Here is an 18890-nt window from a genome sequence, read left to right on the forward strand (position 1 = left end):
CAAAATGAGAAATACAACCACAACTTAAACTGTAGATGTGAAAAATATGGCCCAGCATTTTAGTCCCCGAAAGGTGTAGCCTGCTCCAATTTTTTCTTTAGCCCCTCCTTGAGATGAGTAAAAGACCACAAACACCAACACATACAGACGATAAAATTGAAATATTCATCTTGAGATTTATTTAAGTACCTCACATTGAGGCAGTGCCACGCCCAAGTCTCTGGGAAAAATGTGCGCCTCCGCTTCTCGGTTCTACAAACCAAAACAAAAGTCGACATCAGTAAAATACTTCAGCTGGTCTCAAAAGAAACAACCCCATAAGTAAACATAAATACATTTAATAATTACACACAGAATATGTGACCATGTGTTCAAACAAAGCTTGGCGGCACAGACACAAGTGGAGACCTATAACATGGTGCAACAGCTAATTCTTATATTTTATATTCCTATTTTATGTCTTATATTATCTTGGTTTGTTTCAACTTCCTTCTGGGGGACCCCCAAACTGGAGACTAAACCAGATATAGTCTTTCTTTCAGGGCTGCCTTAAGGACTCCCTCCCAGTCAGATGTACATGGTAAACCCAGTGTGATGTGACCAAGGGGCATGCTAATCAGATGTCTGAACCACCTCAACTGGCTCCTCTCAATGTGGAGGAGCTACTCCACTTTGAGTCTCTCCCACATGGCGGAACTCAACCACCGTGGACCGAAAAAGTCTTTTCAGCTGCTTGTATCCGCAATTTCATTCTTTCGGTCATGACCTACAGTTTATGACCGTAGGCGAGGGTGAGTTTGGAGACCGACTGGTAAACAGCTCAGCCCTCGTTTCACTGCAACAGTCCAACATACACACACACATTACCACAGTCACCTGTCTGAATCTGCAGCTTCTTCCTGGATCATGAGCTTGTCATTGCACAGGAACTTAGGCGGTCCAGTGATCAGAGCTATGCTGTTTGAAGCAATGTGTTCCTGGTAGGGCCACCCAAGGTGGACATGTCTGGTGTGAATACCAACACAGACAACCTCAAAAGTGCCCCGTGCAAGAGGAACACAAAAACATTGTGTACCTTGCCTGGACATGGGTCAGTGGGACCCGCCCCTGGAGCCAGGGCCAGGGGCTGGTGGCCTGGAAGCCCACATGTCCCAGTCAGGCACAGCCAGAACAAGCTATGTGGGAGGCCTCCGTGGGCCCACCACCTGTGAAGTTTAGCATGTGGGAGCAGTGCATTGCTCACACAGTGTGTGAGAGCACGGGCCCCTGCAGCAGGAACTAGCTAAAGTATATTACTATGACATACATTTTTTTTTGGGGGGGGGGGGGGTGGGGGGTTGTCAAGTAATTATTGCTCTCCTTTGGGCTGGTTTTCATGGTCATTGTTTTCTGTGAAGCACACACCCATTTTACTGTGTGTGGTCCAGTTAAAAAGACAAAAAAAAAAAAAAAGATTTTCCATCATCATCATCACTTTTTTTCTTCAACAAAATATTTGGTTGTGAAGGATAGTAAGTAAAACAATTATGGAAATGTATGAGTTTAAGAGCTCCTCTGAATATAGAAATGCACATTATTTAATAAATTGAACTAATACACAGTTAGTTATACAGTACCATTTGCTTAAATGATACCCACAGACTTTCAGTCCGTTACCTTGTTGTGGAGCGGGAGTGCATGGCAGCTACGAGGGTGGAGGTGTGCGGCTGAAAGGCAGGAACAGCCTCGTCTGTATACATGCCTCCGCTCTGCCGGTGGTTCAAACTTACCATATCCGTCATCACTACAAGACCCGTTTCCTGTAGGAAAAATACATACAAATGTTTTGACTTATTTCCTGTATTTTGAAGGTGGGCTCATTAACTCGGTGTGTGTTCTCACTGTGAATGCAAAGCGAGCATCCTTCGTGATGTCCCAGTGCCAGGGAAACACAGACGACCGCCTGCGTCGCTTTGACGCAAGTCCAGGCCACCAGAAGTGTCCCTCATCTTTAGGGACACCAAAAGCATCTGACACATCAAAATCTGCCAGTTCCTTAAACACCTGCACGCATCAGACACATTCATGGAAACACAAAATCAAAATCTTTGAGACTCAAACAATCAAGTCAGATAATTTCCTCAAAACAAAGAATATACAAGTACAAAAAATTTCTTAAAGTTACAAAAAAAAAAAAAAAATTCTTTATGAAACTATATCAAATTGGAAATGCACTTTGAATTTCAAATATGATGGACCTTGTCAGGACTCAGTTGGAAGTCAGGCTTTAACAGGTAAAGACTCTTATCCACTGTGGCCACACAAACGCAGGAGCCTCTCTCACCCCGGACACGGAGGGTCACTGGGTCTCCCGGCATGGACTCATTTGTTGACATAGAAATGGATACCTGCAATTCAGTAAAGATCAGATAAGGAAATATATTAATTTATAAAAACCAGATGACAAAAATCTTTATTATGCCAAAATTATGCCAGTTTTGTATTCACTTTTTGACCCATGAGACAATTTCGTATAAGTCAGTGATAACGTCTTGAAAATGAGCCGATGCATGGATTTCAGGTCCACTAACCTACAGAATTAATAAATATGAAAATTATTCATACTCTCAATCACTTGGACCTTTAAAGCTAGCCCTGATTTGCAGGATCACATAATGAATCTTCAGTGGAAATACCAGTGTCAATTTTAACAATTGTGGTTTTCAGAACAATAATGTGGTGGAAAACGACATAAAGTTGAACAAGTAGAACCCTTGAACAGGGAGGAATGGTGAGCTGTAAACGTTCACACAAACGAATTTTTTTTTTTTTTTTAACAGAGTCACAAATTAGCCTCGTTAATCAGTTGCACTCCCCTCCTTTCACCATTATGTAACCTGTCATCCCCTTCTGCCACAAACCCACTTATTTGCACGGCTCATACTGCCCTCACAATCCCTCACTCACAGAACGAACACACACACACACACACACACACACACACACACACACACACACACACACACACACACACACACACACACACACACACACACACACACACACACACACACACACACACACACACACACACACACACACACACACACACACACACACACACACAGAGTGTTGTAAGGGCATACCAGAGAGCTGTAAATACTTCAGGGAGTTAACTCCACCTAATGCAGGCAGGAACTGGGGAGCTCTCACAGGCCAACACAGCTGTTTGTTTACAGACATTACACTGTGGTGTAATGGCTGGTGCATTGATACTTAGGCTAAGCTCCAAAATGTATACAGAAAGTGCACCCTTTACTTTGGGTTTTAGTAAACAGTTTCCCTGACAGAGAGAATGCTTGACTTACTGTAAATAAACATGTTTGAAAACAATCTTGCACTACAATGACAACAGTATTTTTTTTTTTTTTTTTTTTTTTCCCCGTTAAAACTGAAGTTATCAAAAAGACAGTGTTTACAAACCTGGTTTTCAAATTCAGGCTGGATAAGGATTTGCAGGCTGTCCGTGACACCCTCACCATTTTCTCTCACATAGTAGACCAGCAAGCGGCTGAGCGGTGCCATGCTGTGACTAACAGGGAAACGTAGATACGAAACACAGCTGTCCATCTCGGCCTGGGAGGAAGTGCCTGCCGCACCTGGCAGATTGGTGGCAAAATAAGATGACCACGGTGACGCATTCCTCATAAAAATAATATGTACCCAATGTCAAAGAACACTGGAGGAAAGTTTCTAAAACTCATTCAGAAAAGTTATCACATCATATGACCTTGGCCCCTTTGATTTAAGAAGATACTGGTTTACTGAGCACAACAAAACTAAACAGTTCATCTGACGGTAGTCTGTGATTTTGTAAATCTTGAAATCTACTGGAGGTCTTTTTCATTGGCTAAACGTGAAAAACTGACCCGTGTCTTACCAGAGGCAGAAGGAGGCAGTTGAGTGGTGTGTATATTCTTGTCAAACGTGACTGTCGCCCTTTTCCCTCGGTGTGCGGCCGTCAGATTTGCTGGCTGTTGGCCTGAGAGAACAATGTTCCCCCTGGATGCCACTTCATAGTGCAGCGTGAAGTTACAGGGACATGTGGATTTGAGAGCCAGTTCTGCCTCTTGGCCAACCTATACAATCCAAGAGGTACATGTACTTAAGATCAGAATAACAACAAATAATATGTTTATGTTTTTGGTTTTTTTTGGCAAATAACCATGGTGGCACTGTAAACTCAATGCAGCATTCTTAAATGAATATATATATATAAAAAAACAAAAAACTAAAGAAGACTCAGACTTGCCTTGAGTGGACTGCTGAGGCTCTGGATTTGAATATGACACCTGCTTGGAGAATACCAACTACTGATGGACAAATAGCTGGGCAGGTACTGGTCTCCCACTGTCTTGCCATCAATGGAAGTCACTTTGGTCTGTGCCAAGTGAAAAACAAAAGTTTCGTTACTGAATCCTCCTATTTCTATTTCATAGCCAAAAGAAATACAGCTTGTACAGTCACTAACCTCAAGCCAGACATACTGGGCAGCGATAGGAATTGAGGGGATCTCAAAGGTGGCCTGGCCATTCTTGGAGATCAGTTCACTGGTGTAGACGTTGTCCTTGGGTGTCAGCTCTGCCTTAACGCGCACCCTCACCCCATCAGCTGGACTTCCATCAGGAAAGGTGACCTCAATCTACAGGGGTAGGATAATAGCATGATGGACAGCCGAGTCCAACCATATTGTTAACGGTGGCCTAATCTGCCTTTAACAAACAACTGAGTATCAAAGTTCATCATGTTTTCTTCAGTATGAATCAGTGTTAGTTTCTTTGTCCTCAGTTTCAAGGACAATCTCACCTTTCCTTTGTACGGCAGGCCAGGTTTGAACTGTTTGCGTGTATCCTTGGAGTACTTGATATCAATGAGCTGCTTATGGACCGGCGTGGAATCATCAAATGTGGTTTGCCTGCTTCCATCGATGCTGGTCACCGACACCAAAATGCTAACCGTGCCTCTGAAGTGGTCCGCCACATCCAGAGGCATCATGTCCTTGACACAAATGCTGAAATTTGCAGAGCCTCTGATCTAAGTACAAAGAAGATGTGATGAGGTGTATTACTTTTTTTTTTTTTTATCCCAATATATTAGCATGAATATGCAAAACTCTCAAATACAGAATCAGGATCACAAGCGATTGATAAAATACACTGACCTCCATGGTTTTTATCACAGGATGGCCCATCTCATGCCGATAGTAGCCAACTCCATTGACTGTCATATTGACTATCATCTTCCCCATCACCGGCTTCCCAAATGTATACCTGCACAGCAAAGACATGTCATAGATTAACATGGAAAATGTAATTATTGTCATTTCAAATATCAGGAATATTTACTGCAAGTCAGCATTCGCAAAAGAGGTTTACTGAATTTGTTGAGTAGGTTGGCTTCCAATTGTAAGGTTGTGGAATCAATCCATTCGATGTAGTGCTTTGCCCTGTCCTCACGTCAAACTGTCCCTGAACCACACACTTAAACCCTAAATTGCTCCCGAAGTTGTATGAATAACTTTCATGGCAGCCATCACCAATATTATATTCATAAGTAAAAGATTAAAGCACTAAAGTCTGTTGAGAATGCTCAAGGGGTCATTTTAAGTTCTGAAAGAAATGTTGGGTATACATTTCCTATGAATATTGAGCCAAAACAAATACTATGTGACCTGTTATTTTGTTAGTGACTTACCTCGCTCTGACAGTGGCCTGCTCGCACGAGTTCAGATCTCGGACATAACTGGGAGGCTCAATCACCAATTCAAACTTGGGCATCACTGCAAACAGAATATTTTAGTTTTACGCCGTATTGTATTAGTTTGACATCATACATTGTATAATTGTACTAATTGCGGGGGAGTGTCTTCTTGAAAAAAACACACATTTACTAAAGCAATATAATATAATTTCAACTACGAGTGATGTAAATGAAACAAACAAACAAACAAACATGAATTAATGATGAAGACAAATGCCCAACAGTTCAAAGAGGCTTGAATGGTTCCCGTGCTATTATATGCAGTGTAAGAAACTATTTCTCCATTTGTGACACACAGTTCTCACCATATTTCTGCACTTCAAACGACGTGTTATAGGTGTGGCCCTGCACCTCCACAAAAATAAGCCACTCTCCGAAAAGAGGCTGGTCGGATAGAGGCAAGCTCATGTTCACAACTCCTGCAAGACAGATGACTCCGATTAACACATTGGCGCCTTTTGATAATGGTTAGCCACTTCATTGAATAGATCATGTAAAATATATAATGTTATTATTTTATCAAAAAAAAAAAACTAAACAGGGAAAAAAATGAAGCAGAGTGAAAAGGACCAGTTCACCACCATCTTTGTTCCAAAGGGAGATAAGCTTTCTTTACATCACTCGCTTAATTAACGGTGAACATAGCAATTCCTTTACAATATCCATGTGACACTGCTTTTATAATTTTAAATATAATGCTGAAAAAAGTGCTCACCACAGCAGACAGATTTTAAGCCTTTCCACTGGACCATCCTGGATCCTCTTGGATCCTGGAAGTCATGTTAGAATTTCACAACTCAGTAATAAGACCCTCTCTCCTAAATCAACAACAAGAATTCTGGACATATATTACCTGTATATTGTCACTATACTTAAAAGTTAATGTATTGTGAATGGAAATTATCCTTCAACTAAATGAACTTGATACACTTGATCCAAAGTCCTGGCTCTTTACCACAGATAAAATACTTTTATATAACAATAGCTGTTGTCAAAAGTGGTTATGTTACAATAAACGTTTCCCTAAACTTGACAGATGTGTTCCTAACAAATCAAGATTTGAGAAGATCTGGGAGGAGAGACAGTGAGTGAGGTCAGGCAGTATGAGAAGAGAAGAGAAGAGAAGAGAAGAGAAGAGAAGAGAAGAGAAGAGAAGAGAAGAGAAGAGAAGAGAAGAGAAGAGAAGAGAAGAGAAGAGAAGAGAAGAGAAGAGAAGAGGCCTCTTTCATGTTGTTTATCCTTGCACTGCTCCAGAAAGCACCCTGTTATCTAGGTGAGCTGCCCTGACTTCTGCTCTGTAATCTCCAACCAGGCTGAGAACTAAAATTGCCACTGTCCCCTCCCGGACGTGGTTCTGCCAACCCTGGGTGGTCCTGTCAGCCTCCACTCACCAAAACATATGCTTCAATCTGCAAAAAAAAAAAAAAAAAAGAGAGAGAGAGACAAATACAGGATGACACAAAGTGGATAAAACCCATGAAACCTAAAGAGTACCCTACGCTTCATCCAACACTTCACCTCATTCATTCCTTCTAGAACAATCACCCATCTGTGAAAGTGAGTACGGCCCTTTACCTGCAACAGACTTTTATAGCTGCAAACATCAATAAACCATCTGTCTTCACAGTTGCGCAGCATATTTGGAGCCACAGCTGACATTCCAAGAGAAATCACTTTAGCTTGGCTTCTGTAAATAGGTGACTGTACATTTCTCGGCACTTGGGCCAGAGGAAGCTTTCTCCTTTTAACCCCCACCAATTAAAGGTGGTAAAGTATGTTACGTTATTGCCAAAGTGGTACGGCAGTAAAACTGTTCACATATCAACTAACTGATATACTCAAATTTGGCCATTCAAAGTTTTAGTTCTGATCCCGATTGAACTGTATTTGCATTAACACGATTTACTCAAAGTCACATTCTTGAATAAAGTGAAATTGTGCTATTTGCGCTGGTATTACGGGACAGACTTTAGGCAGAATTACCTTCTCATTTACTGGCCTCATGTCGGGGGTGACTGTGTAAACATTGATGAGCACTGAGGACAAAAAAAAAGTGGACCGTTAAAACACGCACGCAGGCACGCACACACAATAAGCATGCTTCTTTTAAAATCTTTGCAAATGAATAGGTAAACAACAAAGTAGGACTCTTACTTAACTTAATTCCCAGATCAATAATTTGTAGGGTTTTTATTTCAATCAAAATTATACAAGAAATATTCTCACTCTGTATTACAGTTTAAACTTCAGCATGGCACTATCTACACAGTCTTTTAAATAGCTCAGGCAAGATTAAAACGACCACTAATTAAAGTGCCACAGCTCTCTGCATTTCTGTGTGATTAACTGATTAACTACCAGGTGCACTATGACGGAACCTTTATGTTTGGGTTTGTAGATGGGTTTGTCAGTCTGTATGAAGACAGCTGTGCCCTTGCTCTCCACTGTAACGGTGGTGAAGTTGTGGAAAATGTAACCTCCCTCTGTGAGGTGACGGTTTCCCCAGACTTTCAGATGAGCCTGGCCTCTGAGCCCAGGAGGAACCTGGACAGGGATGAAACAGGAAAAGATTAGACTGCTCAAATGTGTTCTGGGAGTTCAAAATGTCTCATCATCACCTTGATGATACACAACACAACTATATATAAAGGAGATGCCAGGCTACAACACAGTACACTAAATATGATAATATTTCATGAGAATGAGAGCAGAGGTTGCAGGGAGAGAGAGAGAGAGAGGGGGAGAGAGAGAGAGAGGGGGACAAAACCAGATACAGAGACAAAGAGAGACAGAGAGTCGTGCATACTAGATTGATCTATTCCAGCCTTCAGGGGCGGCGGACCATACATGCACGTCAACAGCTGTTGCATATTATATTGAGGCTGTTACCTTATTCCCAATGAATGAGCAGAGACAGATGTTGCATTACAAATAATGTTGGTGTTGATTTGCATGTTGCCTCAGGAATGTGCACACTTCGGATGTGGGGCTCTCACTACTGTGCAGCTGTCACCATGGAGCCGTGGCATTCATTTTGATCAAGCCCCAAAAGCAGCGCTCACACACACACACACACACACACACACACACATATATATATATATATATAAAAAATCACAGTGAGACTCACCTTCAGTTTGATGGTTCCTTTCTCTGAAACAGAAGGAAGCAGAGATATAAAGTGACATGATGTACATACCCCCGTTATATGCTTGCAGAGTTTGCAAAAGTACATAATGATCAGTGTGATTCTAATATGCAGTGATTATGAGAGCCGAGACTGGTTGAGCGTGCCTGGAGTTCATCGTATGTTAGCAGGGGATCCAGCTGTAACCTGTCTTTGTGCCACTCTCGGCAGAGCAAGGCGCAAACGCCATCTGTTAACGGTGCTGTCAAACAAACCCCTCACTGTATACACCAAGTAGCTGGCGGGATAGCTCAAATTGATGCCTCTCGTCAAAAGTAATGTCTATGAAAACCAGAGGTTGTGACAAAAGTTAGTTGAGCTGAAACTCCCATGTGTAGGTTTTTGTACTCCGGAGTGGTCTCGCTATCCAGGGAACAAATCATCTCACAGCACAACTATTCAGTTTTTCTTTCGGAAGGTGATGCAATGTACCCACGTTACCCAAGCTAAAAAGGGTTGTTCTTACCGAGCACTGAGCCATGGCCGTGGGCAACCGTTTGTCCCTTCACTGACAGCTGCAACAGGACGCGTGTCTCTGCCTTCGTATTGAAGATGGATATGCTTACGGTCTCTTCAACGCCTGCACGGAACACAGAGGGTGCAGCAACCAAGTAACCCCTGAGAAAGGAGCAACAGGGCATTGAAGTAAGAGACGGAAGAGGAGGCAGACGGAGAGAAGGACACAGGTTGTGGCAGGAAGCAAAAGAATGATATCAAACAGCGAACAAATAACCAACACAGACGGGAAATTCTGGGTATAAACCCTAAAAGGATTAAATAATTGGTATAAGACTTAATAATTGCTCTGTCCTCTGCTTACACGAGCAGGAGATAAAGACTGTAAACATCTCCCAGCAGGAAAAGAAAGCCTAAAAACTCTCCTTCCTCTCAAAGTTGATGTATTGATCAGCTATAGACAGATGTGATATAAAGGACCCTGTACCTCCTGTACAAAACATGCCAGAATTCCCTCGCATATTTAGTACTTATTTTATTCATTGGCACTTCCAGCAGCAGGCTGCTGAACAGTATCTGGTTGTTCAGCCGATGATAATAGTTATTATCCTGATGCATGTACAGAGAACAAAACACACGCACACACACGCACGCGCACATGAAGGAACATTCCAGATGGATTTATACTGTAAGTTCAGGTTGGATTGCAACGGTAAGGAGGAACAAGGCACCTGTAGAGCAATGAGTTTTTTCTTTGGTTGGCCTTCCAGCCCAGAGAGAAACTTGGTATCCGCTTCAAAAATAATGACTGAAAATCCAGGAATACACTCAACTATTCAATTGAGAGAAGGAGTCTGTCACATAGCACAGGTCATTCTTTTGAAAGGACCAATTTTACACTTTATTTGGTGGGGGAAAAAAAGATAAACACCATCTGCACCTGGCGTGGAGAAATTACATCTACTAGGCAATAAAGGTTTGAAACATCCATCACTAGAGCACAGTCATTCTGTTTGAGCCTGTAGAGCAGCTGTGAATCATCATCTTCTTTGCTGCAATTCGTGAATCATGTGCCAATTGAAAACCATGAACATCACTCTGAATCGTAGGATATGATATATATAATGTGTTAGTGGCCTGTATTGCCCAGAAGGTGTTTTGATAAAAAAAAAACACAAATATACAAAAGTGTTTAAAATGTTAGAATATAATCAATTCACTCTCTTTCCAAATTTTTGGAGGCGATTTTTCATTCTATAAAAACTGAAACTCAAACAAATTAGGAGTGAGCAAAGCCTTGAGCAAAAAAAAATAAACGAACTGCGTGCATGAAAGGTGGATCAGGTGGTTGGCATTACGGCACCACAGCCTTAAGGCCAGAGGCAAATTCAGATCTGAAGAGAGCGAAAGTCATGAGAAAATCCCCTGGAAACCGAGGCTTCAGGAGGAGGAAAATAATATGAGGAAATTGACTCTGTGTGTTTGATCTCCAGTGAGTTTAACCAGCTCTTAGATGAGCCCGGATCAGGTGGTGGAGACCACACTTCTTTTTTTTTTTAGTCACATGGCTCAATGTACTTAAGTTCTCATTGTTTTTTTTTTGCCCAAATCTTGTCCTCTGACAACTACAAGCTGTTCAAGTGCCAGAGAAGGATTTGTGTTCTCCTTTGTAGGTGAAGCTTTCAACAGTTACCTGGTTTTATGTTCTCAGCTATCTATGATGTGCTCAGACTTTTGCCTCAGATTCATGTGACATTAGGGGAAATTAGGCTTTTTATTAAAAAAATGCATTCAGACTTTTTTTTTTTTAAACTTGTAATAACTTGCCCCTTATTCCTGTATGGATTCCCTTTCTCCTGTGGACAACACAGTCACTTACATCCTACTATTCACTATCAAGGTCACAACTGACCTCACAAGCAGCTGATTGATGACATGAATAGAACTGAGAAAGGTGGAAATATTTACATTTACGTGTGTCACTTTCACTGCAACAACAGTGTAGTATCACTGTGTGACTGCTTCCAGGTCAGTTCGACACAACGTGTAAAGAGCCTGACAGAACATCAATGACAAAGTATGCGGGTACACAAAATGTTAGGAAATTAACTTCTCACATACACACACATACATGACAGGTAAAAGACACGTTGCACTACACAGCATATGAGACTTCATTTAATGCCATAAGCTCAGGACTGAAACTCAAGTGGTCACTTCAAAATAAAAGAAATTTGGGCTTTAAATCTGTGCTTCATACTGAGTGTACGACTGTAAATGCGCCTCATACACAACACGCACACCACAAGATACTTACTGTCTTTCTTGCGCACAACTTCTGTTCACACACAAGAACAAAGTCCAGGAGAGACTTAAAGCTGTCAAAGACAACCGCAACATTTTGGCTTCTGGATGCGGGGGTTCCTCTTGATTTTGGCTCTCCCCTCTCTGAATGAGCTCGGCTTTGTCAAGATCTGCTGGTATTTAGGTGTAACAGTGCGTATCTACAGCCCCCCCACCAAAGAGTCTAGATATCCATCGGGGTCGTTTGGAGTGAGAGGTGTGCCGAGGTTCGTCCGGGACCAGAGATCAAACTTCTCGTCCTCATCCCCTGTCGCCAAAAAACTCCAGCTCCAACGACAATCGCGGTTTCCTCCGCGTCTCAGAGCCCGGAGGACGCGAACGGTTCTCTCCCATGTGCCTTCACCCGCCCCGGTTCCGTTCTCTCATATTTCAGCATTACACTTTGTAGGTGTCCTCCCACTTCGGCGCGCAGAAAAAAAAAAGAAAAGAAAAAAAAACCCACTTGTAAAAGTGACGATTTGGCGAGAGAGAAACTCGGGCGATCTCCAGGCGATCTCCGCTCCGTCAGGTTGTCTTTCCTCTCCCGCAGCGGCCGCGGCGAGTCTGGAGACGATCTGCGTCGGGCTCCATTCACTTTTTAACGCCTCCTCTCACTCCCTGCGCTGCCGGGGCAAGGCCGGCGGACGGGACGGTGCGGGGGCAACGACTCGCGACCTGCGCGCTGCGGAGGCTCATAGTTCGGCCGACAAACCCAAGTGTCAACCGACGCGAAGCGACTGGGGCCTGATGTGAAAAACAAAGGGGTTGCAGCGAAGAGGCAGTTTAGAAAGCGCATTGCAAACAGTTGAGGCAGGAGCAACTGCACTTCGGTTTTTTAAACGAGTGCGTAAAAAAGCCCTCGACAGATCGCTGCTGCCATCTAGCGGCGCATCGAGTCACACCTCTTTCTTTAGAGTTTTAAAAAAACAAACAAAACAAAACCAAACAAAACCAAAAACAGGACAGACAGACTCGTTTTCGTACGTCATGCGGGGTCAAACATGAGGCCCGCGGGTCTGTTCAGTCCACTGAGGTTCGTGGAAATACATTGAGGATTAGAAAAAAAAAATAGCATAGAAAACCTTACATCGGATTTTTCAATAAAAGTAACTGTTTCACATTTTTCAGAAAATATTTTAACTTGATCAGATTTCATAAAAACGTATTTGAGTAAATCTTGACTTTAAAAAAAAAAGTGAATGAAAATGTCTTTATTTACACATAAATTGAATACAACAAACTAAAACTGAGTTTATGTTATCTATCCATCCATCCATCCATCTTCTATGTTGCTTTATCCTGTGCGGGGTCACGGGGCACTGGAGCCATGAGCAGTATACAGCCTGGACGGGTCACCAGTTCATCACAATGAAAACACACAGAGACAGATAATCACACACACACTCATATTACGGAAGGTGGCACAGTGGTTAGCTCTCTCACCTCACTCCTGGTTCAAATCCTATGTGCCGCTGTGTGGCCCATTTTACTTATTGAAAGGTTAATGTCAATATCATAGACAAGGTATTGTCCCATTTGAGAGAAAAAAATGGAAAATTATGTTTTAATACAAGATCAAATGTCATAACTAAAGTTAATTTCCTTAAGTGAATCTATACCACTAAAAGAAAACTACTTTTTTTTCAATGTGAGAATTTAGGTAAAGCTATATTACCACTAAGATACTAAAACTAAAGACTTGGAAAGAAAGAAAGAATAACAAGAAAGTTTGTTTCATGTGTGTTGACCTTTATGTGCCGGCTCAATTTCCAGGTGTGTTGGAAATGTTTTTATATTTTGTGTCATGCTGTAATAACATTTAGATTTAACCTGGGGTTATTACAACACACACCCATTCCCAAAATTATTTCAAAGTGTCATTGTTTGTCAAAAAGGTGGCCGATGCACAATGGTATCACACACTATTAAGACGTCCTAATTAAGAAGCACAATAAAGAGTAATGGTAATTCACACTTAGAAGGAACATGTTTTGTCTTTTCAAGGAACCAAAGTACAAAACTAACTGCATTTACCTTTGAAGAAATAAATAATAAACTGTAATAAAAGGAATCCCTGACTTGCATCACACTTAAGTACTGATAAGTATCATTTATTGAAATGTCCCACAACCAAGCATATCTCCAGAACTGTATTTTGCGACAAAATAACAAATACTAGAAAACATTTAGACAGTATCAACAATGAATTGTAACAGCATAATTGTCCATTAAATGTTTGGAACTTTATCCCAACAACTTGGGTACAGTATACTCTAAACAACCTTAATCCAGTACCCTGCCTGTTATTCAAAATAGAGTCAAGAAACATTAAGACCCTCAGTAAATGGGGGACAAACGGAGAGAATCACACGTATGACTCAAGATAAAAATGATCCTTCACCATATAAAGATTTAAAAGAAACAGAGTTCCCTGTAATATTTGTGAGAAAAAAAAAATCAAACCAAACAAAGAGATTCCCTTTGAATACTGTGAAGAAAAGAAAAAAAAACATTACTTATACATGTATTTTACCGCCCAAATCCCTCAAGCACAGCCATGAATGATGTTCCCGAGCGTCAGATCGTTCTGTTTGTCAGACACAATACTGTGACACAGATTACAATACATTTGTCTTTGTTCTGGCTCAGTGAAAGCAGCTTTGGAAAAAAACACTTGGTCGCCGTGCTTGATGTCCACATCGAACGCCCTGCAGAATTTGGCTGTACGCGACGTGTCCAGGGTCAGGAGCTGGGCCAACCTGTCCAGAGGGAAGCGACAGTTGCGACTGCTGTAACCGTGGCTGTAAATCAGCAGGAGATCTCCACAGCACTCCGGGAGGTGACGATGCAGGGCGCAAGCCTGCAGGAAGCTCAGCCTGTCAGCCAGCCGGAGCAAACGCACAGGATTCCTCTCCAGGAATGCCCGATTGACCGACAAAGCCAGTCTGATGGAGGGACTGCTGCGGAGCGGCTCTGGGAGTTTTATGATGTGCTGCGTGGCCCGGTGAGAACCTGGAGAACACAGAGACAAAGTAAGGAAGTATAATAGAACGTAAAATCTTCAAAATTACTTTAATAAAAAAAAAAACATGTCTTTGTATGAAAAGCGCAAGCAGAATCTACACTTTTTGTGTTCAGATGACACAATAGATAAAGAGCAGACCTCCTCAATACGTCAAAGCTGCAATTATGGAGCGTAGTAACCAACCTAGATTGTACAGCAAACCAACAGCCTGGAATTCCTCCTGGTTCGGATGTGGTCCCGTTTCCGTCGCGTAGCAATCCAAGAGCCAGTTCAGGTTTTCTTGTAGGTGTGTGTCGTTGATGAGAGGGTCGTAGCGCCGCAGAGGCTGGCCGCAAAGCCGAAAAGAGGCGTAGATGAGAAAACGCAACGTCGGCTCCAGTATGGCCACGCAGTCTTTCCCAGACACCCGCTGGATGATCATGTCCTGCTTCACAGCACGTAGCCGATCGAAGACAAAGCTGTACACCTGAAGACAAGAATATAGTCAATCTTTACACAAATGCGCACAATTATATGTTTATGGGGCCAAACATGTCACACAGAAAGATTTGTTTACAAGAACCAACCATAGATTGAATCAAAAAACCTCTCCACACAAGGAACAAAGGTGAAAGTCAATTTTGGAGGACAACATCAGGCATGCTCTAAATGTTTATTAGCAAAATCTAAACACTTGGAATCAAATTTGACACCGGACATTATTTTTGACGGAAACGTTTAAGTTGTAAAACTCGATCAAATGTTTGAAAATACTTGCCTCAGTCCAGGGATGCAGATTTGGGGAGGTTGCAATGTCATCCATCAGATAACGGACAGTGTTCAGCAACACGGCAGGCGGTCGCAAGACGCTGGGGTTTGTCAAGTCTTTCCCAGCTGCTGGTCTGGAATACTCCTTGACCGCACGCATCGGGTCTCCCTTTGGCTTTCGATCTCTTTCTGTGCCACGTAACACCTCGAAATCATGCAGGCGGCGCTTGGCCTCACGGTCCAGTAGCTCCTGCGGAGGGCACATGGTCTGGCAAGTCCCGACGGGCACCGACTCCTTTCCCAGCATTCTCTGCTCCTCATCATCAACCGCCTTCCCGTGCCCTTTCTCTTTGCTTCGGCATTGCTGTTTGTTCATTTGCGACCACTGTGTGTTTGATGAAGCACCGCTCCTCTGCGAGTGAGAGCTTTTAGAGAGAAGAAACAAGCGGATTAGTTTGAATAATAAAGTGATTTAAGTGAAATCATGTAGAAAATCTGAAATTCTTGGCCACAATATGAGATCTTCTGCAAAAGAAAACAACGTTCTTATCCAGTAAAATGGTGATTCAAATGTTTCATTCTTTAGTGAAAGTATGAACAGGGTGTGCAGATTGAAATTGTCTTGATAGAAACGTGACTTGTTTGCTTCCAGAATTTCACTGATTGCGATTACAGAATCAAAGCTCAAAATCAATACCATGAAATGTCCTTGGCAAAAATTCTTGCCCTGTGATTCTGTGATTAAAGAATCAAAGGGCAAGTGATTTTGCCAAGAACCACACATACATCAACATTTAATGGTATGAGTATAGTTCTGAGCTGATAGATGTTCAAGATTTCGTATGAGATGAGTCAGACAATGAAACTATATTTCGAGGATGTAAAGACTTTGAGAAACAGTGTCTGGTTATTACTGAATGTTTCTTGTGATCATAATTCTACTCATGTGTGGTAATACATGTAAAGCACATGCAATATATGCCGCAAACAATGACAGCACAGATAATAACCCTCATGTTTGCAGGTTTTTTTTCTTTTCATACATATTTCACTTTTACCTACTATAGTGTGGAAAATCCTATCTAATATCTTGTATTACCGAGGTGTTGACATGTACCCGGGTTTCAAATTCTGAGATAGTTTAGGTTTGAGAAACCAACGATGAACAGAAAGCTGTGTACAACAACCAGGACACTGTCGTGTGTGTAAACACAGTGAAATATTATCATTATTGTTTATGGAGGAAAACAAACAGCACCTGCCAACCCGAATGACAAACTATGGTCAATGTCGTAGGAAGCTCTGATATCACCGAGTAATTGGTCTGATCGGTGTCGGTTGGTCTGTCTGGTCCTCGCTTGTAGCAGCAAGTCGACGCCACTTGCCGCATTTGGAATAAACATACAATAAAACAATTGCTGCTTCAACAACAAGCTGCCGCCCACAGAGGAACCACAGCGAGCTCGCAAGCAACAGACAAGATGTGTTTGTTTCCCTCCAATAATGTTCATACGTCACGGCACGAGCTGACCACACTCAGTAAAACACCACGCTCTGACCGATAAATGGGGGGAAAAAAGCACTGATTTAAATTAAATAAACTTGATGAACTCACGCGCGATAAGGAGCTCTCCGGCGCGTCGGTGTGAAAAAGGTCCGCGTCTAAAACCGGATGTGGGGATAACCACATCCGGTGGCTATCGGTTTAGCATTGGACAGTGACACTCATGGCTCAGTCTCGACGCACTTGTTGTTGTTGTGTTCCTGGTTGCTCTTGTGCTGCAAGAAAACAACCTTACCTGTCTTACCACGCCTTTCCTACGGACCCGCACCAACGGAGGCAGTGGATCCAAGCCATTAGAAGGGAGGAGGGTCCGACATTCTGTATAAAGACGGGGAGCACTTTTGTATGCAGCCGGCACTTCAACCCGGACGATTTTGGTTTGTTGTTTGTTACCACGGCCCATTTTGTTTGGAGGACTAAATTACTAATTTTGTAAATAGTTCTATTGTTCTTAGTTATGTAAATGTTTAAAGTTTTTATTCTTTTAAATGTGCTCTTAAAGTAAAAGACACTTGCGCAAAATACTGTACTTTTTTTATTCTTTTTTTTGTGGATTGAGTTTAATTGCAAAAAGTTAAATTTAGAAGTTCTAGTAAAAACAGAAAATTCTGAAGACATTTAAGTTAATTTATTGACCTTATTCCGGAAGTTTGCGTGGGCGCCGCCATGCGCGTAATCACACTTCCGGTTTAGCCCCGCGCTACTTGATTTGCGATACCAGTCTCTTGAATTGTTTCCAATTTTAAGGTACTTTTAAGCTAGTTTAAAGCTATCAGAGATGGCCGGGGTTAATTGCGCAGTGCGTGGTTGTCACAATAGCTGGATAAAAAGGAAGCTAACTCTGTCGCAGCTTTGTTTTGAGCACCAGAAGAAGAGGTCTGAGTGTTGTGGTCCTGTGTTTACCCTGCACCGCCCCCCTACCAAGGACGAGGATCGGCGAGCTTGGCTGAAGGCGCTGAATTTAAAGAATCCGCCGGTTACCTTTCGTCTGCTCTTTTCACTTTGTGGATGGTAAACCTCCACCTGAACATCCTTACCCAGAGAAATGGTTGGGCTACGTCGCTCCTCTGAAGAAACCTCGTCGGGTGCTTGTGAGACCATCAAGTAAGTTGATATCGACTTTAAACAAGCCGTTTGACGAGGCCTGATCTCCAATCAAAAACAATAACGTTATGTTAAGTTACTATGTGATGTGTTTTATGTAACATGTTGTTAAACCATGAAAACCAGAGGTGGGCAGTACACTGTTAGCTAGCTACATTCACACTAGCTCGCTGCAGTTAACTTGAGCAACATTTTCATAAACTTGTACGTTTATGAGTCATTTTCTGACACCCTAAAGTAATACACCTGTAATGCATTTGAATACTTTTTGTTAATAAGCTTTATTTTCACAATATAAAACCACTTCTGTGTCTTGCACTGCTTCCAAAATGATTGTTTTTCTTGCTTTGGTGGTGGTATCACAGTGAGTAATCCCGACTATTGTTTTGTAATAACGTTACTCTTAAGTATACATTTTTATACTCTACCCTATCCACCTCTGGTAAAAAAATCAATCAAAAAATGTTGTATAATTTCTTAAAAACTAATTGAATTTGTCTGTGTCTTAAGCTGCATCTGCCACCTGTGCTGTGGAAGACGATACCCATGAAGAAGAAACACCTTCACTTCCTCCTGACCACCACTATACAGCTACTGGGCCAATATTAGACCAGCCACTTAAATGTGATCAGGCAACACAGTGTTCAGGTCCCTGAACTGTACAG

General features: G+C 42.1%; 2 protein-coding genes across 3 annotated transcripts in view; both read right to left on the reverse strand.

Moving 5' to 3' along the window:
* Positions 1-12342, reverse strand: part of cpamd8 (C3 and PZP like alpha-2-macroglobulin domain containing 8) — a 40283-nt gene extending 27941 nt beyond the window's left edge. For both annotated transcript variants that reach the window (XM_080506077.1, XM_080506076.1), the window contains exons 1-19: positions 11760-12342; positions 9453-9604; positions 8930-8952; positions 8178-8343; positions 7783-7835; positions 7191-7208; positions 6515-6569; positions 6105-6218; positions 5734-5818; positions 5201-5309; positions 4846-5073; positions 4511-4681; positions 4292-4420; positions 3920-4118; positions 3463-3638; positions 2238-2387; positions 1882-2043; positions 1657-1799; positions 190-252 (exon numbers count right to left, since the gene is read on the reverse strand). In XM_080506077.1, the coding sequence (XP_080362203.1) occupies positions 190-252; positions 1657-1799; positions 1882-2043; positions 2238-2387; positions 3463-3638; positions 3920-4118; positions 4292-4420; positions 4511-4681; positions 4846-5073; positions 5201-5309; positions 5734-5818; positions 6105-6218; positions 6515-6569; positions 7191-7208; positions 7783-7835; positions 8178-8343; positions 8930-8952; positions 9453-9604; positions 11760-11842 (2279 nt within the window). In that variant the 5' untranslated portion in view covers positions 11843-12342. The remainder of the gene's footprint in view (positions 1-189; positions 253-1656; positions 1800-1881; positions 2044-2237; positions 2388-3462; positions 3639-3919; positions 4119-4291; positions 4421-4510; positions 4682-4845; positions 5074-5200; positions 5310-5733; positions 5819-6104; positions 6219-6514; positions 6570-7190; positions 7209-7782; positions 7836-8177; positions 8344-8929; positions 8953-9452; positions 9605-11759) is intronic.
* Positions 12343-13914: 1572 nt separating this feature from the next.
* sac3d1 (SAC3 domain containing 1) lies at positions 13915-15884 on the reverse strand. The gene is made up of 3 exons (XM_080506975.1): positions 15568-15884; positions 14994-15276; positions 13915-14797 (listed from the first exon to the last, which is right to left on the reverse strand). The coding sequence occupies exons 1-3, from the start codon at positions 15862-15864 to the stop codon at positions 14331-14333; spliced, it is 1047 nt and encodes a 348-aa protein (XP_080363101.1). The 5' UTR covers positions 15865-15884; the 3' UTR covers positions 13915-14330.
* Positions 15885-18890: the final 3006 nt, after the last annotated feature.

The sequence above is a fragment of the Blennius ocellaris genome (assembly GCF_963422515.1).
Source record: "Blennius ocellaris genome assembly, chromosome: 12".
In the NCBI taxonomy this organism is placed as follows: Eukaryota; Metazoa; Chordata; class Actinopteri; order Blenniiformes; family Blenniidae; genus Blennius; species Blennius ocellaris.